The 24,073-nt window shown below is 43.1% G+C and overlaps 1 protein-coding gene across 1 annotated transcript in view; it reads left to right on the forward strand.

The window, feature by feature from the left end:
• The window catches only part of ZC3H4 (zinc finger CCCH-type containing 4), a 589,226-nt gene that overhangs the window by 103,243 nt on the left and 461,910 nt on the right, over window positions 1–24,073 (forward strand). Inside the window, exon 4 of the mRNA XM_044083867.1 lies at window positions 5,407–5,629. Coding sequence (XP_043939802.1) covers window positions 5,407–5,629 — 223 coding nt within the window. The remainder of the gene's footprint in view (window positions 1–5,406; window positions 5,630–24,073) is intronic.

The raw sequence follows: 24,073 nt of genomic DNA on the forward strand, positions 1-24,073 counted from the left end.
CAGTGTAACACGATGAACATAGTACAGTTTTGTACCTACCATAAATGTAGATGTTCGAGTGTTCACACTGCTGCAGTCCAGGTTACCCTCCCTCCATCCCTTCTGTCCTAGCTGGACTTATCTATACCTTTCTATCCTATACAACCTTTGTGGTGTATTTGCTTGTAACTGAAGGTATTGTTTTTATTTTTTATGTATGTTTTATTAGCAATATGTATTGCCTACCTTCTTGGGGGCACCTGACATCTGGGGCAAGAAAAACTGAAGAAAATGGCGTCGGATGCATCTTGTATACCCCTGGTGCACTGACGTCAGGGAGGAAGTGACAGCAACCGATGCCAGACCAAGACTTTGGAACTCTGGCCGACTGCGGGATCACTTGACGGCAGGATAACCCAAGTGTAATGACTGCAGCAGTGTGAACACTCGAACATCTACATTTATGGTAGGTACAAAACTGTACTTTCTTAAACTTGTAATGTAACTTGATATGGTTATGATATAAGAGTATTTTTTTTTTGGCATCATCTTTTTTATCTTGTGTTTGTGGAACCATGTCGATACATTTAATGATCATCTCCAAGGCATTAATGTTGTTGCATATAATTTTGTCTTGCTCTTTTTTGTTTGTAAACTTGCAATGTAACTTGGTTTTGTTATGATATATGCTTATTACTTTTTGGTATCATCTTTTTTATCATGTGTTTGTTGAGCTTTTCTCCTCGGGTCTCCACTAAAAATGGACCCCCTGCACAGTGGACTAACCCGGTTTACAAAGAACAAATAACACAAACAAACTGCTCAATCCGTTATGAAAAGAAGTGGTAAGGATGCAAACATCCAAAGGTTATGATCGGATTAGTGTCGTGCAGGATATTTGCCCAGAGCCTATATCATACATTGTGGAATCATAAGGAGGAGTCTTTAGGTGGAATCGGAAGCATTTGAGACCGGTGTCCGAGCCTATACAACAGCACATAGCCTGTGAAAAATACTCTCTATCTCAGAGTGAGTTGTCTGGTGTTCCAATTCCAGAGGAAATTCTAGAGGACATTCCTGTTCCTATGACAAATCCAGAAGTTCCCGATACAAGTTGTTCACCGAAGACTGCACCTGTTGCTAAATTTGCTCCAAACTGTTATGTTACGAAATTTGGCCGTGTCTCTAAACCCTGTGGAGCAACTTGGACATGGACATTTTGTTTTGTTTCTAATGTATATACTAATGCATGTCTAGCGCTAATATTTTTACAAAGGGCAATCTTTTTAAGAGGGAGGATGTAGATCTGTGTGTGTGTATGTGTGTGTATGTGTGTGTGTGTGTGTGTGTGTGTGTGTGTGTGTGTGTATATATGTGTATATATATATATATATATATATATATATATATATATATATATATATATATATATATATACACACATATGTATACCTTTTAGAAGCTATCCAAGGGCTTACACAAGTGTATAAATACTGAGCATGTGCAAGTTAGACTGCCATTTTGTAGTAAGCTATTGAAATGCAAGCATATATGTATGTAAGGTCTGGCTGTTAAACAATTCATTCATATTTTATGATGCTGCTATCCATCCTGATGTTTCCATGTATTAAAGCAGATAAACGAAATACCCCGCCTGCTTGCCATCTGTTACAGAGAGATGAGCGACAAGTGTCATTCTTTGAAGTTTCAGATTCCAGTTTTGGATTTCATCAAGTCAGAACTGCATTGGTGGATTGATCAAATGGTTCAAAGTCCAAGTCTCTCTTTTTCTTCATCCATCCCATCACAGTCTATCAAGGCCAATTTCTCAGATTTTGTTTGGGAATCATTTTCAATGGGTGCAAAAGTGCAAGGACTCTGGACGAATTTAGATGGATCAAAACATAAATATAAAAGAAATGTTGGGTGTGATTGTGCCATAAAGTCACTTGCACATCATCTGTGGTACCCAGGACCCTTCCAGATTATGGCAGACAGTACCATGGTCTTGTAAGCACATAATGTCAGAGCAAAAGAAAGTGGCTCACAAACTGTGTTGATCCTGGACAGACCCTCACAAGTGAAAACTCAATGCAGTGATCTTCTGGGAAAACCTCAAGTAGATCTGTTTGCTTCATGTCAAAACAGACAAGTAAACAAATTCTTCTTCAGAATACCCTGCAAAGCAGCCTTAGAAAACAGATACTATTTCATTCACCTTGTTAGAGATATTTCTATATGCATATCTGCCATTTCCAATGACATTCATGGTAAATTCTGAAGATTCAGACAGACTTTCCAAAACTCATTTGGTGAAGCCGTTTTGGACTATGCAAAATTGATTCTCCTACTTATAGAACTGGCTAAGTCGAATTAGCACAAGCTTCCTCACAGACTGGATCTATTCACACAGGGCAAGGGGGAGTTTGATATACCCTGACAGCAAACAACTGCAACTGATTGCCTGGATGATTCAATTCTAAAACCTTTTAGACACATCTTTAAAGAGGACTTTTAAAGTGAAAGAGGCAAGAAAATCTGCACTAGAAAGTCATATATTGGCAAGTGGAAAAATTTTCTAGTTGATGCCTACCCAATAACCAGGGATGCAGCAGGGATTTCACACCACTGGTGATCGAATATTTGTGTGGGTTGCTATCTTCTTGCCTACCGTATGCTTCCATATAGTCATCTTGTGTCCATTTCTGCATGGTTGATCGTCTTTCTTCTCTGTTGTCAAGCAGTTTTTTCAAAGGAGTTTTACAGTTGCGGCCACCTCAAAAGACAGGTTCCCCTTCTTAGGATCTCAGTTTTGTGTTAAAAAAGCTTAATACATCTCTGAGCAGAATTTCGTACTCTAACAAATATATTAATGAGAAACCCTTTTACAGGGACAATTAGTATAAGTCAGGAATATGGTTTATTAAAGACATCTGGCATCTGGGTAATAATAAGATAACTGACTTTAATAGCCTTAAAACAAGATTTTTGGTGATGGGAATATTTACAAATGCAACTTATACTGGGGATTGCTCTGGAGCTCACTCATAAATGCAAATGCTTCTACATTGAAAGCCTAGGAAAGGCTAGTAGAATATTAATAACACTGCATGAGTCTTGGCATCTGAAACTCCCAGCATCACTCACATTACAACACTGTCAAAGGATTTTCCATAATAACTATTCTGCCTCCCTTCCCGGCTTATATCAATTCACTATGTTAAAAAAGAACCATCACTTCAGTGTTCTCCCCCAGTGAGTTTTTTTCTCAAAGGATGGGTGGACTTGTCAACTTGTTGGTTATGCTACTCTGACTAGGTCGATTACTACAATATGATATGGGAATGAGACAAGATTTGGGGGAAATGACAAGTCTTTATAGAAACAATATAATAGGCCACTAGGCAGGCAATCCTAGAGCCCACTGCAGCTGAATTTTGGCTGTTTGGTATTAATCCTTTGGGCTCTCTTTGAGCCATTCATTAGACAGATGGGTCAGACTAGTTTGCCTTACTTTTGTAAGGTTAATTTTCAAATTCTGGAAAGGGTTCTCATAACAGTGTCTACCTGAGCTAGTGAGTCACCTTAACAATTATATTTCCTGGTCTCCAGCCAGGTAAAATGCAGAGGAGTGTGGTACTCATGGTGTACACCATCTCATTCGGTTATGATATAGGTTAATGGGCTTTCCTGTACTTGAACCTAAAGTAAGATTCTCGTCAATAGTCTTCTCATCTCCGCCCGCATCTTTCACACAGTCCGACCAAGCAGTAACCTGAAATAACCTTGCTATGGGTTTTGATATTCTTATGCATACTGAGTACATCTACCTTGCCCTATAGGGAGCTGAGATGATGTTGGTCTGCTTAGATAAGGTTGATGATAACACTAATTTGCCAAGTCACTTAATTTTAGATGGGACATTTGTTAACAGTAATGCTTGTATTTTTTGTTCTTTACTGCAGTGGTCTGTAATCCTAATTATGATGAAACTTTGTTTATGGTTATACTTCAATTAGTTCAAGACTTATTAACATATTCATTTCACTTGGCTGGACACTAAGAGATAAAGAATTTCTAATTGCTAAAGCAGCGAGCAGGAGGGCAGAACATTGTCTGCTGTAGGAGTACATTTCTCTAACCCTCAAATACCTTTTTTCCAGGAATTGAAGGGGTGAGAAAATGTCTCTGGTTCAGGAAATCCTAGCATGTTGTCACAGACTCCCCTTTTGACAGGGCCACCCAACCCAGGCATAGGGGGGAACTCCAATGGACACTGCCCTGGAGAAAGAGCAGCCTGCTAAATCAAAGAGCAACCTGCAAACTCAAGGATTTAGATATCATTTTACTGGTATACCATTTCAGCACTCTTGAAAGATTTCCCACCTACTCCCCTCAGTAGGCAGTCTGGGGATGCTTGTTTCTTTACCTGCAAAACCGGATGGCCATCTCGCAGGATTCCTGGGTGAAAAAAATATCTTGTTGCTGCCAGCAGATGTTATCTAATGCAATACTCTCCCAAATGATGAGTAGAGTAGTAGGCTGCTTTGGGAAAAATGTTTGCACTTCTGCTATGTTCACCTTCAGTGTTATCATTTGCCACACCTGGATGGCTAAATACCAGAAGAAGATACCGAAGCACGTTATGGATTTGGCAACAGATATCCTTAATGGGACCCTGAAGGTGCCTTGCCACTGTCACTCAGAATGCAGGGAAACATGCAATTAAATGTGGCTATGATGCTGTGGATGCAGCATTCAGGACAAGAGTTAATCAATCATCAGGAGGCACATCTAGCTAGGAATACATTTCCTGCCAAAGAGTGTCAGAGCAACTGTTAACTACACCTGGTGCACAAGAGTCTCCTGTTTTGTCCCCTCCAACACACACCTGGGATAGCTTCATTTATATATCCTTTTTTGTTCTCTGCCTTTCAGCTTGTATTTCTTCAGTGGATGGAGGTCAATAAGCAACACACTGGGGCAATGCTTGATTGTCCTGGCATGTTGTGACAGAAGGCATACATGCCCTTAAGTGAGGAGGGCAAGAAAGGGAAAAAGGTTGCTCACAACAGAAGTCCTCCAAACCAGATATCTAATGCGGCAAGTTGCATATATGTTGCATCTAGATATATATAGCTACTCATGGTGACCAAGGGTAAATCCCATTTGCTGAATCATTTAAGAGCCAAAAAAAAAAAAGAAACTGAATACTTTTTAATTTAATCTGGTCTGTTCTGCTAGAATGAAATGTGCAAAACAGTTATGGAAAAGCAACATTAAAAAAAAAATAAGTTTGCGCTGTATACTCCTCTATACTTTTTGAAGAGCATCTTATGATTTTACAACTCTAGATTATCTAAGTCATTTTAATGTTAGCCTTGAGTTTTACAAACTTAACATTTTGGACCTTGTTTTTCTTTAAAGCCTCATCAGCAGTATCCACCAGCACATGGAGTCTCCATGCCCAAAAAAGGTTATGGAAAGCTGGACTCCAAAAGTTACAGTGGATATGATGAGTATGATGATGACCAGTATGGAGAGTATGAGGGAGGGGAAGATGACGATACGGGGAAAGAAGACTATGATGACTTTACAAAAGAGCTGAATCAGTACAGGAAGGCTAAAGAAGGCACAAACAGAGGGAGGGGTAAGTTAATATTTTATGTTCTGTGTCCTGTTTTGTCTTATTGTGTACTCTTTCTGTAACAAATTCCTTTTTCAGTGAGTCCATAGTACTTGTTAGCCGGTTTGTGCTTACGTATAACAGTTTAAGTAAAAATGCAGTATGAAAGGTAAGTTTTCTGTGAATACCTTGGTATTCCTTCTTTTATAGATCACTGTTGGAGTGGTCCTGACTACTTGAACTTTGCCACAGAAGTCCTGGATGCCCAGCCTGACATCAAGAGCCTGTAACACTTCTTACAAACGTATTGGATGCATTACCATCTGGGACATCATGGATCATATCCCATTTAAAACAGACATCCGCATATGGCACATCAGAGCCTTCTTGTCAAAAAGTTCTTAATGCATTCACTGCAGTGTTAGCATCTGGTGAGCATCATGGTTTTGCCTGCTTTGTAGCTCATGGCTACTAAGTACCCTATTAGGGAGCATCCTTACCCTTTTTTTCTAGTAGCTGTCTATTTAGTTATATATGTATATTCTCCTCTTACAAAAACGCTTCTCAAATTCACTAATGCAGAACTACTTATCTTCTCAAGCTCTTTTGTATAATTGTTCTTTATATCACATCCATAAACCAACTGCGGTGGTGGTGCTGCAGTAGTGTTGTCGCCTCACATTAAGACCTTGTCCTGTCCTATTCTCAGCTAGAGCGTCTTCTGTGTGGAGACATGCGTGAATGGGTGTACCTTCGTTGAAGGTTGTGCGTCAGGGCTGGCAACTCGGCACGAAAAAATCCACTGCCAATAATTAGTGGACTGGAGTTCCACTGTGGCGACCACTAACTGGGAAAAGCCGAAAGACGCAACAATATCACATCCATAAACCACATATCCATCCTTGAAGACATCCTTTACTGGATCTTTCACAATATTAAAAGTGAAACGGTCATTTTAGGTGATGTCAGCATCAACTGGAGTACTTTCACTTCTTACTATACTTCTAGTATCAACCTTCATGGCTTCAGACAATTTAATACTTATCCTACTCGCTCTAACAAATTCTGGGATTCTAGTGTCATTCTTGACTGCATTCTGGTCCTTGATCCTTGCAACTACACTGAACCAAAAACCCTTCCTACATTCCTTTGTGATCACTGTACTACACGTGCTATGAAAACTATTACTTACCATGCGAATCCGCGGTGGTGCAATGGTAGCGTTGTTGCTTCACAGCAAGAGGTTCTCCCGTTCGATTCTCGGCTGGGGTGCGGGGAGTGCCTTCTGTGTGGAGTCTGCATGTCCTCCCCGCAGTTGGGTGGTCGTTCGAAATACATGCATAAATGGGTGTGCCTTTGTTGAAGGTTGAACGTCGAGGTGGCACCTCAGCGTTCGTGAAAATCTATTGCCAATCAGCGGACCGGAGTTCCACTGTGGCGACCCCTAACCAGGAAAAGCCAAAAGACAAACAACAACAACCATGCCAAACAAGAATACAAAAATACTTGTCTGTGAAAAGTTTAACCCTGAATCCTTTTTAGCTGCTCTGAAATAATTTAACTGGACTATTCTAAAAGCCTTGCCTTCTTTTATTACCCTTTATACACTTAATAGTGTTATTCTCACTACCATTGCTGGTAGGCCTTTCCTAGTCTCATTTATCTTTTCCTGATAAGGGTATTTAAAAAAAAAAAAAAAAAAAAAAAAATTCTATTAACTTACTTTTTCTAGTTTTTTTTGTTTAGCTTAACTTCAATACTATTTAGTTATTGCTGTTTGGATAATATATATAGACAATTTTTGAGCATATTGTTAATTTCTGCTAGTTAAGTTTCTCCTTTAATGATGTCTGATAAAGGCTTCAAGAAATATGGGCACAAGATCCTTTTTAGCTGGCGAAAGACAACGCATTCCAGCTAGGCTTATAAATGCCTTTGGGCAGATAGCCTAGTACCTACTTATGAATCTAAGATGCTGTTTTCGGATGACCTGTGTGTGTGTGTGTGTGTGTGTGTGTGTGTGTGTGTGTGTGTACTGCTTAGGGTCTGAACACCTAGAGGTTTATCGCCAACTCCTTTTTCTCGGGCCATCGCTGGAGTTCAGTCTCGCGATGCAAATTCAAAAGACCCTTCAAAAAGGTTCAGATCTTCAGAGTCCATGGATTCAGTTTCATCGGAATCAAAGAAAAAGATGACAAACTAGGATCTAACATCACCTGGGATCCGACCATCCTATGATATGATCAGAGATCTGGTAAGTCCTACCTCTGATCTGACGAAATGCACTTTGGATCCAAAGTACCCGTATCCTAAGCCATTGCCTAGCACTGTGTATTCACCCAGCGTGGATCTGGTACCTTTCAGGGTATCCCTCCCTTTATCTTGAGCAGTACTGTACATCTCCTTCAGTGGTGTCCTCTTGTTCCTCCAGAAGTCTCATGGAGGCAGATGTGGAAAGGATGATGATGAGATTCTTTATTGAGCCGTTTCAGAAGGAGTTTTCACGGTTCCTACACCCCTCGAGTCATGAATACTGTCTGTCTACCACTACAATGACACCTCCTCCTCCTCCTCAGACCCAACCTGATCTGAGAGTTCTGGACCCTTCTGTGTCAGATCTGAAATGAGCATGGTCTTTGGATCAGACTGATGTCCTTCAAGGATGCATCTGCAGTCCTTACAAATGGGTTGTCCTGTCGTCAGGCAGCCCTTCGGTCGGCCGGATTCCAAAGTCTTGGTCTGGCCTCGGCTGGTGTCGCACTTCACCTGGCGTCATAGCGGCAGTTCTTCGGGTATAAAGGCATCAGCCGACACCATTTTCCTCAGTCTTTCTTGCCGCTTGGCGCCCGAAGCAGAAGCTGTTCGCAAGTGCCGGTCGGTCAGAACCAGAGATTACTTCTACAAGTACCGAAGACTTCTAAAAAGCTAAGTACCCCGTTGGGGACTCTTTCTTGCCTCAGCCGATGTCAGAAAAAGTGAATAACTGTTTAACTTGTGGGAAACAAATACCTCATAAAGATTTCCACTCTTACTGCTTGCTTAGGCCCAGACCACGACGTAGCAGCTTGTCTAGCCTGTGCTTCTTTCAACCGACGGACACTTAGACGTCAGTCAGAATTTGCTGAAGAGTTTTTTGGCTCCGATTTCGCTTACATTATGCCGTTGGATACTCCGACTACGCAAATTTCTAAAAAACGCAAGGAAAAGGACCGACACTCGCGGTCCGCGGTTTCGGCCGAAACAGAGTCCACGCTTCTTCCTTCGGCCGAAAGCTTGCCACTTACAGAGGCCTCATCCGGCCAGGCTGAATCTGCTACTGAAATCACACCTGCTCTTGCAGGTTCGCAGGATTTATCTGATACTATCCCTTTGGATATTTCTACCCCTGCACGTGGAGCTGCTAGGCCTCCTGCATCCATGTCGATTAAGGCCTTTGCCAGGGCTAAAGCAGCTAAAACTACCAAAACTGTGCCTGCTAAGACCCCCTCACAGGCCTAGCTCTAGTTCACAAATGCTTAGTCTAGCAGAGGATCTCATTTCTTTGATCCGGGGATCCCAACCACATCCAGACAGGGCCTCTCACCCACCTCCAGAGAAGAGGATTAGAGCAGAGCCCCCTGAGCCAGTTTCTTCAGATGGCTCCTCTGATGAATCAGATAATTCAAACCCTCCAGAAGGCCCCTTTTCTCCTTATGAGGACTCTGATGCAGAAGACTCCATTCCTTCTGCCTCTCCGCCTGAGGAATTTTCTTTTGGGGAAACCTTGCATGCTATGAGGGAACAATTTCAATGGCAGGGCCAGGATTTTTCAGACTCTAGGAAAAGGCTTAGAACCTTTTTGCATTTGCCACAGCATAGGCCTTTAGCCATTCCTCCAGTGCTTACTGTTGTGGATGATGCTTTTAATGATGCTTGTACTGCTCCTGATTCTCTTCCTCCGGCCCCTGCTAAGCCCGATAGGTACTACAGGGTTCCGGACACACATTATCATTTGTATAAGGCCCCTTTTGCAGATCCCGAAACTATCTCCCAGGGACCCAAGCCTGTAGCAGCTTCTTCTACCAAAAACCCCCTCCCCTCTGAAAGGGAATCTAGGGCCTTAGAGAGATGGGGTAAAAAAGTTTACACTTCTGCTACTCTTTCAGCTAGGGACTTGAACTGTCAATTCCACATGATTCAGTATCAGGAATTTGTTAGACCAATTAACTAAAAAACTGTCCTCGGATGAACCATTAGACAAAAAATCTGTACAGGAAATGGTACATAACATTCAGCAGGTCAGTAATCATTCCTTAAAATGCGGCTATGATGCACTGGAGGCTTCCTTTAGATCAGCCATGACTGGCACAGTGATCAGAAGACATGCATGGTTAAAAGAGCAGTCATTACCAGACCATGTTAAATCAAAGCTCCTAGATGCTCCCATGGATAAGCTCAATTTGTTTGGCTCCCCTGCGCAGCAGGTGCTGAAGAAGGTGGAAGAGAAAGCAAAATCTGTCCAGACAGTCAAGGATTTCTTGCAGGTCCAGCCTCCAAGGTTTAGCAGGAACTGGCCTTCCAAGAATTGGTCCTTTCCAGACACCGCCAGAGCTCTGAGAGGCAGGAATAGGCGCTCAAGAGGCAGGGGTCAATCCAGAGGTGCCTACAGGGGACGTCAGTGGCAGGCTAACAACCAACGAGGTACAACCACAGATCCAGCCACCACCACCTCCACAGGACAATCACAGTGACTTGGCTCTAGCACCGCCTACCAGGGAACAACTAGAGGCACCCTTAGGCGGGAAGCTAGCCTTATTTTCAGTAAACTGGCATTACATCACAGGAGACAAATGGATTTTACAGACAATAGACCAAGGTTACAGGTTTCACTTCCATACTCTACCAAGGAAGAGAGGAATGCCAAACCTACCTCCAAATCAGAAGACAGAAGCTCTAGAACAAATAACTCACTTACTAAGGATGAGAGCTGTAGAAAGGGTACCACCTATGGAACAAGGGCAAGGATTTTACTCCAGACTCTTCCTGGTACCAAGAAAAGAAAACCAATGGAGACCTATTCTCGACCTGTCCGCTTTAAACACATACCTCATTGTTCCAAAATTCAAAATGCTGACCCTACAGCAGCTTCTTCCCATGCTGGGCAAGGAGTCTTGGCTGGTAACTAGATCTCAAGGAGGCATACCTGCACGTCCCCATACGACCAAATTGCAGAAGATACCTCAGATTTCTTGCAGGATCAGAGCATTATCAATTCTCAGCATTGCCCTTTGGCTTATCTACTGCGCCCAGAATATTCACGAAATGCCTGGCATCAGTAATTGCTCATTGCAGGCTTCAGGGAATTCAAATTTACCCTTACCTGGACGACTGCCTGTTACAAGCAGACAACAAAAACAAATTAACAAAAGATTTGGAAAGGGTCATTCATCTACTACAAGCCCTGGGATACACAGTCAATATAAAAAAGTCAAGGCTGATGCCATCCCAAAGGATAACCTTCTTGGGTGCAGATTTGGACACAACAAAACAAATGGCATTCCTGACGGTAGAAAAACAGGAGCAACTCCCTTTCTACTTCATGGCATTAACAAAGCAGAACCAGCTAACAGCAAGAAAAATCCTGCAAGCTCTCGGTTACATGGCATCCTGCATAATATTAATTCCACATGCCAGACTACATATGAGAAAGTTACAGTGGTACCTAAGGAATTTATGGTCTCAGCACAAGCACAGCCTAGAAACCCAAATTCCAATAATTCCATGCCTGAAACAAGAATTCAAATGGTGGGCCCAGGCATGTCAATCAAACAAGGGACTGCCCTTCCACAGCACTCAACCAAGCCAGACCATCACAACAGACGCCTCAGACCTCGGTTGGGGGGCACACATGCTGGACAAGTGCATACAAGGCTTATGGACTCAAGACCAGCTGCACCTACACATAAATCAAAAGGAAATGCTGGCAGTAAAACTGGCAATTCAGGCATTCAGACCATTTCTTCAACAGGGTCAACTGCTGATAAGGACGGACAACACCACAGTTATGTGGTACATCAACAAACAGGGAGGCACACATTCATACCCTCTATGCCGGATGGCAATGGACCTCTGGAATGTGGCACTGAGCTTCAACATTCAGCTACAAGCAATTTTGTGCCAGGAAAAGAAAATATACTAGCAGACATCCTAAGCAGAACTACCTCGGATGCCCACGAATGGATGCTGCATCCGGACATCTTCAAAACCATTACAGGGAAATGGGGACTGCCAGAAATAGACTTATTTGCATCCCCACACAATCACCAACTGAAAAATTCTGCACAAGGACGTACCACCCACTTGCTTGGAAAGTGGACTCCTATCTTTCAGTTGGACAAACCTGACAGCATATGCATTCCCACCTCTTCCTTTGATGCACAAGGTGCTGCTGAAGATCAAAGAAGACCGTCCAAGGATCATCCTGATAGCTCCAGACTGGCCAAGGCAACATTGGTACCCATTACTGAGGAGTATGTCTCGGGAACAAATATGGCCTCTGCCCCTAGTTCCCTTGCTGTTAACACAGAACAACTTCAAAACCCTGCATCCAAACCTGAAAACACTGCAGCTGACTGCCTGGAACATTGCATAAGACCAAATAACCCAGATTTATCTCAAAGGGTTAAAGACATTATCTTGGAGGCTCGCAGACCCTCAACAAGAAAAAATATTCAGCAAAATGGAAAAGATATCTCATTTGGAGTACTGCAAAGGAGAGAATGTGTCACTGGTAAACATAGCTAACATCCTGGAATACTTGGCAGAGCTCTTCCACAACGGCCTGTCCTATTCTTCCATTAAGATTCATGCATCAGCTATTTCAGCAGAATACAACTTGGATCCTCCAGTATTCTCACATCCTCTGCTCAGGCAGTTTCTGAGAGGGATTAAAATGTAAAGCCACCCAGGAAGCCGCCATTGCCAGCATGGGACTTGAACTTTGTGCTAGAAAAGTTGACACTCCCTCCTTTCGAGCCAGCAGCAACAGCAGAATTACAGTACTTATCATGGAAAACTGCTTTCCTGCTTGCAATCACTTCAGCAAGAAGGGTATCTGAGCTACAAGCATTAATGGCAGTACAGCCCTTCCTGATCTTCCATCAAGATAGAGTGTCCATGAGAACTAATCCTACTTTTATGCCAAAGGTGGTCTCCAGGGTATCTTTAAATCAAGCTATCCACCTACCTACATTCTTCCCCAACCCACAAAACAGGGAGAAAGACTGCTGCATACCTTGGATGTACATAGACAATTACGTTACTACCTGGACAGGACCAAGAGCAATAGAAAAACTGACCAGCTACTGGTAGCATATGCAACAGGAATGGAAGGAAAAGCAATTTCAAAACAGGCAATCTCTAAGTGGATAGGAAATTGCATTAGATTTTGTTACTCCTACCATGGAAAGAAAACTCCAGAAAACATCAGGCCTCACTCTACAAGGGCTACAGCCACTACCACAGCTTTTACGAGGAGTGGCTACCAAAGACATTTTAGAGGCTGCTACTTGGAGCTCCGTGCATACATTTGCCAAGCATTATAATTTACCTTTATACTCCAGATCCCGAGCAGGTTTTGCCACTGCTGTTTTGCAAGGGATCTTAACTACACCATAATCTATTTCTCCTCCTCCCCCAGTTTGGCTGTGGTATTCTACCCATTTGTAAGGACTGCAGATGCATCCTTGAAGGACATAGTACAGTTTTGTACCTACCATAAATGTAGATGTCTGATAGGCATGCACCTGCAGTCAGGATTACCCACCCTCCTTCCCCTCTGTGGTACTCCTAGGGTATTTGCCCATCTTGTAGCTAGCTGGGGGAATCTATTATGGTGTATTTGTTTGTATATATGTACATACATGCTTATTTTTTGTTTGCTCTCTACTATTTGGAACCATTTGCATTTATCCAAATTTAGCCTTCCTAGAGGGCACCTGGCATCTGGGGCAAGAAACACTGAGGAAAATGGTGTCAGCTGATGCCTTTATACCCGAAGAACTGCCGCTATGACGTCGGGTGAAGTGCGACACCAGCCGAGGCCAGACCCAGACTTTGGAATCCGGCCGACCGAAGGGCTGCCTGACGACAGGACAACCCATTTGTAAGGACTGCAGATGCATGCCTATCGGACATCTACATTTATGGTAGGTACAAAACTGTACTTTACTCTGAGTGCACCAGCGACTTTGGATCCGAATGACTCTCGAAGCTAGAGCTTCCGGGTTGGATTTGAGGGGATAGGATAGACTCTGAGGTTTTTTTGCCATCTCTTCCTCTTGGAGCTTCTGTGTTGGACAGCTTGGCTCCGGCTTCTGCCTCAGGCAGACGACTCTCAGAGGAGAGGGAGGTGGTGAGGCAGAAACTCACTTTCTCGGCTTTGTTGCCATCCTTCTGTCCTGAGCATACTACTTTCGAGGTTGTGAAGAGGTTTTTCTCCACAGGTCAGATGAGCCCTTCCTCCTCGGATCCTCCCTCGACATCTCAGCTGACTCTGCACCATGATGCTTAGCATTCTACACCATGGGGACAGCCAGCCCAAACCTTTCAGACTACCCAGCTGGGTATTGTTATCTCCTCTGATACTTCTCCGGATCATCCCATTGAAGATGTTCCTAGGAAGAGGGCATGCAAGAGGAGGCGCTCCCCCAGGAATCTGTTACCGAGGATACTGACTGATGAGGGAGAGAAGGGTCTTCCAAGCCACCACCCGATTATGTCTCATTTGTAGACATTCTTGAAATCCTTAAACAGAAGGGTGGATGGGTTGCCCAAAACCCATCTCCTTAGGAGTCAGTATTTCTGGAAACTTTTGGGACTGGCCCGTCTAACTCTTGGATCACTCCACCTGCTGATGAACTTACTGACTTGGTTTCTAAGCGGACATGGAAGGAACCTGATATGATTGAACTGATCGCTAGGAGACCAGACAGGATTCTGGCTCCACCAGGAAGAGAACATTGGAGTAAGGGAGTACTGGTTGATGCAATGGTCATTGCAGAAGCTAAAAAGAAGGAACTCACGGAAAAGAGTTTCACTATCCATCCTCTCAATAGAGAGTCTGGGGCTCTGGACATATTTGGGAAGCGAGTTTATGCTTTGGTGCCATTTGTTGTCCAGTCACTGAACTACTTGGCACGTTTCACAAGATTCCAAAGGACTTGATTAAGGAACTTTCAACCTCCCTTTCAGGGACCACTACTGTAGAGCCTCAAGCTTCTGTAGGTTCACAGTTGACTACCCTTCAGTCTACTGCAAATTTGATCATGAGACTCCTCTCACATGCTGCAGAAGGCACCTCAAGGGCTGAGGGTTCAGGCATTTCCATCAGGATGCATGCCTATATGCACCTTTGTGATTTTTGTGGAGCCTTTCAAGTCATCTTTCATCAGTGCTCCCTTTGACGGTACGTCTTTGTTTGACCCCACAGTAAGAGTGAGATACTCTCCAGCTGTGAGAAGGAGAGAAAGACCCTATCTGCAGTGGGAATACATTTTTCAACCCCTCAATGGACCTTTTTCAGGATTCAGCAGGGAGGTCAAAATATGTGGTTCAGGAAGTCTCAGGGTCTTTTCCAGGATGCACTTGGAGGTAGTTCTCCCAGAGGCAGAGGATGGAGCGATAATGGCAGAAGAAACCCTCATGGTACAGGAGGGCCACAAAACTGAGGGTCTAGAGATGCATTTTCTGACTGACCCTTTCAACGTTTCTGAAGGGAGGCCTGAAGGCCGTCCTCTCTTATCTCTGTACCAGGAAGCCTGGCTAAACATATAACAAAGAATATTTGGGTGCAGTGAATCATTTCCAGAGCGTAAATTATTCCCTTTTTCTTTCCACCCCTGTTACCCAGGAAAATCCCTGATGTTCCACCCAATCAGAGGGAAACGGCAGCACTGGAAATACAAAGCTGCTAAAAAAAAAGTCATCCAAGAGGTCCCTCCAGTCCAAATAGAATCCAGAACTTACTCAAGATTCTTTTTAATGCCAAAGAAAACAGGGGATTGGTGACTAGTTTTAGATCTGAGTGTGTTGAACAAATTGGTTCGACACACCAAGTTCCAGATGGTCACGCTTCAGTCCACTCTGCCATTTCTGAGCAAGGATGACTGGATGTGCTCGATAGTACTCATCCTGAAGGTCTATCACATAAAAAATGAACAGACGATCCAGAAGGTACTTGCATTTCCGTCTGGGAGTGGGTGACTCCACATCAACCAGCAGACCTGTCACTAGCAGGGTGCCACAAGGGTCAGTGTTGGGCCTGCTCCTGTTTGGTATATACTCCTCAGAATTTCAGGCCAAAACTAACTGGCTGTGGCTAACCAAGTGTGCAGACAACTGCAAACTGGGGTAATTATTGAATCCCCAAATTATGTCAGTATACTTCAGGAGGGTCTTACGCAGACTAATGGCCGGTGTCTTAGTCATGGTCTCAAACTGAATGCAAAGAAATGCATCAACATTCCCTTCTGTAAAAACAATTTCCCTTCATACTATCACATTAACAACAATACTCTATGTACCTGCAGAGTGGTAAGAGATCTGGGATCACAAGTAGACTGCAACCTAACTTTCACCACCATGTGTCCACTGTAGTAAGGAAGGCATTTTATGTAGCACACTTGATTAGCAAAGGCATCATCTTTAGAGCAAAGGAGGTTATAACCTCCCTATACTCATCACTAATCAAACCCATAATTGAGTATAACACCCCTTTCAGCATGAACTGTACAAAGCACCTGCAGCACTTGGAGACCTCACAGGTTTCCAGGAAGGTCAAGAAACTCCAGCATGTGCTTTACACAGACCGACTAAAGTCCCTGGCACTATACTCAGTATTGTATAGTCTTCTTGGGGAGACTTATGCCTGGTTTACAGAGCAATCTCCGATCCAAACCTAATAAATATGCTGCACATCTGTAAATCAGATGGGACTAGAGCAACCCGTTCCAGGTACCTAAATATGGCCTGTGACTTGAATAGGACATGCTGGAGGCACAGATTTGTCTCTGAATGACTGCCATGTCTTTGGAATAGGCTGCCAATTCACGAGAAGCAGAGCACTTTTATGACACTGTTCAGAAGGAATTTGGACAAGTGGATGGGGTACCGCAAATTCTTACCAGGGATAGCACCCACAACCCTCCTGGACATGGGCAGTCATTAATAAATAAAAAAACACTCACAACGATAAGGACCACAAGCAAGCACCAAATATTCAGTAGTACCCTCAATAGCAGTGGAAAGGGTGGAAAAGCATACAGGACCATTCCTATCCAAGGAAAAGAAAAGGCATCTGTCTTCCAGGACTTACTGCATGGAGTCCTGGAACAGAATCTTGGCAGTGGATTGTTCAGAAAGGAGGCAAAGAGAGATATACTTGAGGGACTCCCCACACACGGATCAAATTTTGGAAGACCCCTTGATCTAGATTCCATTTGTAAGGGTTTGCCGAATTCCTACTCAGCTTGCTCTTGTGGAATGTAGGATGCCTGCAGAGTGATACTGTGCTATGAAGCTATATCCCAAGCTAACACACGTGCAAAAGGGGTACAACCTGGTTCCCCCTTGCCTGTTGATGCAGATGCACCACATAACTGTGGCACTGTCTGTAACCACCTGAAGAGAGATACCAAAGATGGTTAAGAGTTGAGACTGCTTTGACAACGGCAAACACCTCCTTGATATTTATGTGCATGCATCTGTTCTTGATGTCCCACACCCCCTGCACTTTTATCATTCCTAAAACAGCTCCCCAAACAAAGTCCAAAGTGCTTGTGGTGACTGACTGCTTTTGGAACAGGGAAGGAGAATGGGAGACCTGGATTTAAGGATCTCTATTGTCTCCACCAAAAGTATTCTCCTCTGACAAACGCAGTACTGGGATTTAAAAAGATAAAGGGTACTGATGCAGGGACCAAAGACATTTCAGATGTCACTGTATCTTTTCTCATGAGGATCACAGATGCCATGAGACCCAAAATCCTGAGGTATTCTCTCACAGTGACTAAAGCGAGTGGAAACCCTTGGAAATAGATCTAAATAAAGATCTATTTTTCCTGTGGAAAAACAGCTCTTTGAATGTGGTGTCCAGGTGACATCCCAGGAACACAATCTTGAGTGAAGGAGTTAGGAAAGACTTTTAAATGGTCTCTCGATTCCCCACTTATTTAAGAGCTCTCTTACACAAGTCAGAGATTCTTGGCACTTTGAAAAAGACTGCAAAAAAAAAAAACGAGGAGTAAGTTACTCCTTGAAGGCTTTGTGGAGCAGAGGCACTAGAGAATCTACTGAGAATAAATTCATTTTGGATATACTGACTGTTGTTCTTTTCTGATATTTCCATCGAAATTTGGTGCTTGCTTGTGGTCCTTATTATAGTCATTAATAAATACTCCAGTCAATACCTAGAGTTGTATCTATGGTATTACTTTCGGATGAAATGACTAAGCTTGAACTGACCGGTAGCCTAGTAATCTCCTGTGATCTTATTATCCATTCAGAGCACTGCCCTTTGCCCTTACCACAGCCCCCAGGATGTTCATCAAGTGTATGGCAATAGTAGCAGCTCACTTGACACTGCAGGAGTTCTGAGTGTTTTCATACTTAGACAACTGGTTCATTACAGCTCCAGCCAGCCATCACCTGGTACAAGCACAAGGCGAAGTGTTGCAGACTTGTTCATATCTGGGAATAACCATCAATTACGAGTCTCAATTACAGCTGAGTCAGACATTGGAATTTGTAGGAGCAATGTTTAACACAGTGTCTATGGTAGCATCTCTTCCCCTTTTGGGGACACAAACAATATGAAATCAGGTCAAGAAAATAATCTGCAGTATGAAAATTTCAGCCCGTTTGATTCTGCAAGCCCTGGAATCAATGTCAGAGGCAGTAATCTTAGTTCCTTTAGCAAGATATCCCATGTGAATTCTGCAATGGATGCTACAAACACAGTGGTCATTTCTTTCTCAACCCATGTCGACAAAGGTAAGAATAACTCAGGTATGCAAATGATATCTTTCCTGGTGGATGCAGTCACAACAACTGTTGCAAGGTCATCCTTTCATTCTTCCTCAGCCCAAGGCAGTAGTGACCACAGACGCTTCCCAGATTTTGGGTGGGGACATTTTTTGGGGAAGACAGTCCAAAGCACTTGGTCCCCCTAAGAGACCAACTTACATATCAGTGTTCTGGAAATGAGAGCAGTGCTTTTGGTGTTGCAAGCATCCCAGGACTCTCTCCTTCCTGGAACAACTGCGATCCAAACGGACAACATGACCGTGGTTTGGTACATCAGCAAACACGGGGGAACCAAATCTTACTCTCTGTGTCATGAAGCCCTGAGGGTGTGGCAATGTGCGATTTCCTCCAACCACTTTCTAATTGCGACGCACATTCCAGGGAAGCCCAATGTGATAGACAAACTGAGCAGGTCCGTCTTACTATCTCACAAGTGGTCTCTCAACAACAAAGTGATGGACATGATTTTTGTCAGTGGGGCCAGCCTTGCTGTGATCTCTTTGCATCTCCCCTAAACAGGGATGTCACCGAGGGATGCTCTACTCTGCGACTGGCCTCAGGTCTTCTGTACGCGTATCCCCTGACTCCTTTAGTTTCCAAGTTCCTTCAGAAGGCAGCCAGGTTGAAGAGCAAAGTTGTCCTCATTGCATTGGCCTTGACAGATTTGGTTTCCCTTCCCTAACCTCATCTTCTCTACCCACCTTGTATTCTGGATCCAACTCCAGACCTTCTGTCTCACCCGACAGGCATGGTTCACCCAGACAGCTCAAATCTCAAACTGACTGCATGGTTTCTCCAGTTCCATTAAAAGCCAGGCAACCTATACTCTCGTCACCTGTCTGCGCTACACTATCTTCCCATAAACCCTTTACAAGGAAACTGTACAGAAGTAAATGGAGAAGATTTCTTTATTGGGATGAAGAGAATCAGGTAGCCCCTTTTTCAGCCCTGATTCATTCTGTTCTTGAATTTTTAGCTAGTTTGTTTAATGGGGGTGCTAGTTCATAGACTATTAAAGTTCAACTTGCTGCTATCTCTAACTTTCATGTGGGGGTTTCAGAATTTGTCCCTTCTAAACTGTGCAAAGCCTTTTTGAAAGGTATTCTACTACTTAGACCTCCTTATAAAGATCCTATACCACCATGGGATTTAAATTTTGTACCGCAGGCCTTAACACATTCTCCCTTTGAACCAACACCTAAATGTGATTTAAAAATTTTGACCTGGAAAACAGTCTTTCTGGTTGCAGTTAACATCTGCTAAAAGAATTTCAGAACTCCAAGCAATATCTCCCGAGTTGCAGTTAACATCTGCTAAAATAATTTTGTAACTCCAAGCAATATCTCCCCAGTCCCCATACTTGATTTTTCACAAGGATAAGGGCAATCTTACATTACAAATGCTTCCTTCCTACCCAAGATGGTGTCAGAATCCAACATTAACCAATGCATCAACATAAGTGTGTTCTTCCCAAACTTTATGAATAAATGAGAATACATGCTAGACCTACTGGATGTTCATAAACAATTACATTTCTACCTGCACAGAACAAAATAAATTAGAAAGACCAACCGTTTTTCATTTGGACATAACAAATTGGGCAAATCAGTTACAAAGGCAATTCTAGCCAGATGGTTGAAGGACTGCATTTCACCATTAAAGGGCTCATTCAACCCAATGTGTGGTTACTTCCACTGTATCCCAGTCTAGAGCATCTGTGGACAACATATGTGTGGCTGCAACTTGGTCAAATTCTCATACCTTTATAACTCATTACAAACTAGATCTGGTCTCGAGGGGAAGAGCGGCCTTTGGCTCAACTGTACTCAGAAATTTCCTTCCTTCGAGTCCACCCAGGAGTTCAGGTAGCTGGAGAGACTGTTCCATTCATTGAGGAATGAGTGAAAATTGACATCAGGTAAAGATGTTTGTACTTGCTCATAATATTCCATCTGTCATTTTTATTCTTCCTCAACTCCCCCACCCTCTATCCCCCTGCATTTCTCACAAATGACTGGAGGAATGAGACTATTAGGGTCACCACATGTCCCTTGTGTTGAACTCCAGTAATGACAGTTCTTTTGTAGTTTCTCTCTCTCTCTCTGCCTCTCTCTCTCTCAAGCTGTTAAGTAGGATCTGAGGGATTTTAGGCTTAGTCCATTATGGGTAGGATAGGAGCTTGAGAGTTTTTTGGCAGCCACAAGCTAGTGTAACGGCTGAGTCGGATCCGGGTGTCTGATCCAAACACATCCATTGAGGAAGAATGAAAATGGGCAACATAAATGGAATGTTATGGTAAGTACATAACTTCTTTTTGGAACCCTCTTGCCATTTCTTCTTAAAAAAGAAGTCTCGAACCTCCAAAATCCCTGGACAGTTCACCAAGTCTGAATGTGATCTCCCTCCCATCCTGGCCTTTTTTTTCCTTTCAGAAAGACTGAATCTCCATTTTTCTCTTTGGCAACAGATTGTTTCTGACAAATGGGTTCTGAAAATAATTCAGCTAGGTAACAGATGACAGTGGGAAGCTATGCCTCCTTTCCAGGCTGTCATTTCTCATCTTCCAGATCAGAGATGCTTGTTTCCACCAGTTCCTCATCGCATGCTGTCTCAAGGAGGGCAAGAACCTGTTCCTCCTTCCCAGGTGGGGAAGGGTTTTATTCCAGGATGTTTCTAGTGTCAAAGAAAGAAAATACTTGGAGACCAGTTCTGGATTTTTCTTTCCTAAACTTGTTTGTGATAGTGCTGACATTCAGAATGATGTCACTGCACAACCTGTTACCTCTTCTTCCTCTTTCAAGTTTCCTGGATACAGTAGAATTAAAAGATGCTCATCTCATTCCTATTCATTCAGAGTCCAGAGTTTCTTAAGGTTTTGTGTTAGGATTACATTAGCCATTTTCTGCCTTACCCTTTGAGTGTGTGTGTCTAGCCCCAATTAAGGCTGATTGTAGCCATCACGGTATCCACATTTTTCCTTACTCGTTTTTTTTTTTGCAGTCTTTTTCAAAGTGCCAAGAATCTCTGACTTGTGTAAGAGAGCTCTTAAATAAGTGGGGAATCGAGAGACCATTTAAAAGTCTTTCCTAACTCCTTCACTCAAGATTGTGTTCCTGGGATGTCACCTGGACACCACATTCAAAGAGCTGTTTTTCCACAGGAAAAATAGATCTTTATTTAGATCTATTTCCAAGGGTTTCCACTCGCTTTAGTCACTGTGAGAGAATACCTCAGGATTTTGGGTCTCATGGCATCTGTGATCCTCATGAGAAAAGATACAGTGACATCTGAAATGTCTTTGGTCCCTGCATCAGTACCCTTTATCTTTTTAAATCCCAGTACTGCGTTTGTCAGAGGAGAATACGTTTGGTGGAGACAATAGAGATCCTTAAATCCAGGTCTCCCATTCTCCTTCCCTGTTCCAAAAGCAGTCAGTCACCACAAGCACTTTGGACTTTGTTTGGGGAGCTGTTTTAGGAGTGATAAAAGTGCAGGGGGTGTGGGACATCAAGAACAGATGCATGCACATAAATATCAAGGAGGTGTTTGCCGTTGTCAAAGCAGTCTCAACTCTTAACCATCTTTGGTATCTCTCTTCAGGTGGTTACAGACAGTGCCACAGTTATGTGGTGCATCTGCATCAACAGGCAAGGGGGAACCAGGTTGTACCCCTTTTGCACGTGTGTTAGCTTGGGATATAGCTTCATAGCACAGTATCACTCTGCAGGCATCCTACATTCCACAAGAGCAAGCTGAGTAGGAATTCGGCAAACCCTTACAAATGGAATCTAGATCAAGGGGTCTTCCAAAATTTGATCCGTGTGTGGGGAGTCCCTCAAGTATATCTCTCTTTGCCTCCTTTCTGAACAATCCACTGCCAAGATTCTGTTCCAGGACTCCATGCAGTAAGTCCTGGAAGACAGATGCCTTTTCTTTTCCTTGGATAGGAATGGTCCTGTATGCTTTTCCACCCTTTCCACTGCTATTGAGGGTACTACTGAATATTCAGAAGGACTACTCCAGGATCCTTCTGGCCCAGGCAACCATGGTTCTCCATTCTTTTGGAAATGGCCAGAGGCAATTACCACAAGCTTCCTCACAGGTGAGATCTATTCGCACAAGAACAGGTGTGTTTGATGCACCCTGACATCAGTCAACTTCAGTTACTGCCTGGATGATAGGGTCTTAATTCCTTTCAGGCACCTGCTTCTGAGAATATGCAGCAGGCACTGATGGAGACAAGAAAGCCTGTTAGTAGAAAAGCGTATATTAGCAAATGGAAAAGGTTTTCTAGTTGGTGCTAACAATACAGCCAGCACCCATTCAAGGTTAGTTGTTCTCTGATTCTACAATGTTTGTGTGAGTTACTGTCATATGACCTTTCTTATTCCTTTGTCAGGGTTCATGTATTGGTTATTTCAGCATGTCTTCTCATGGATCCTCCTCTTTCAATGCAATCTCATGTCATAATGTTCTTGAAGGGGGGTTTGTGTAAGATGCCTTCAAGAAAAGCAGTGACTTCTCCTTGGGATCTTACATTTGTGTTAGAGAAGCTAGCATTTGCTCCATTTGAGCCAACTAATCTGGCAGATTTGAGGTTCTTAACATAGAAAACAGTTTTACTGATTGATTTGGCCTCTGCAAGAAGGGGTATCTGAGTTACAAGGTCTTCTGGCTAGTTAACCCTAACTCTTTTTCCATAGGGACAGGATTTCTTTGAGAGCTGGTCTTTCTTTTACACCTAAAGAGATAACAGAATTTCTTACTCCCCGTTTTCTTTCCAAAACCTAAAAATGAGGGAGAAAGGATACACCATATCTCAGATGTCCACAGACAACTTGAGTACTGTCTTGACAGAACTAAACCTTCAGATCTTTGGATCAATTGTGAATATCTTTTGAATGTAAGAAGGGACAAACTGTGTTAAAACAGACCATTTCCAAGTGGTTGTTTCAGGTTATTACCTTTTATTGTACTTGCCATAGCATAACTGTTCCAGGCAGTGTCAAGGCCCACTGTACCAGGGCCTTGGCTTCATCTATGGCTTTTTGGAAAGGGTTGGATTTTATAAGTGTTCTAGAAGCTGCTACTTGGTCCTCTGTTCATACATTTAACACTTAAAGCTTGAGTCCTTCTCTCAGTCCATATCAAGCTTTGCAAGGACATTCCAGGGGTTATTGGGCTTTTCTCCTACCACCTCCAAAATGCAGGTAGTTAAGGTAGTCAACCCATATAGCTAAGGTTACTGCTACAGTGATAAACATTATGAACATAGTACAGTTGTGTAAGTTAAACTAAACATGACAATAGATGTCAAATGATCACTGCTCCCTCCGTCCATCCCCTTTGTTGTTTGGTGTGTTTTTTATGTCATTGTGCGGACATTTACTTTTTGGTGTTCCTAGC

The sequence above is a fragment of the Protopterus annectens genome, chromosome 1.part0 (assembly GCF_019279795.1).
Source record: "Protopterus annectens isolate FY-2018-M chromosome 1.part0, PAN1.0, whole genome shotgun sequence".
NCBI classification, from domain to species: domain Eukaryota; kingdom Metazoa; phylum Chordata; order Ceratodontiformes; family Protopteridae; genus Protopterus; species Protopterus annectens.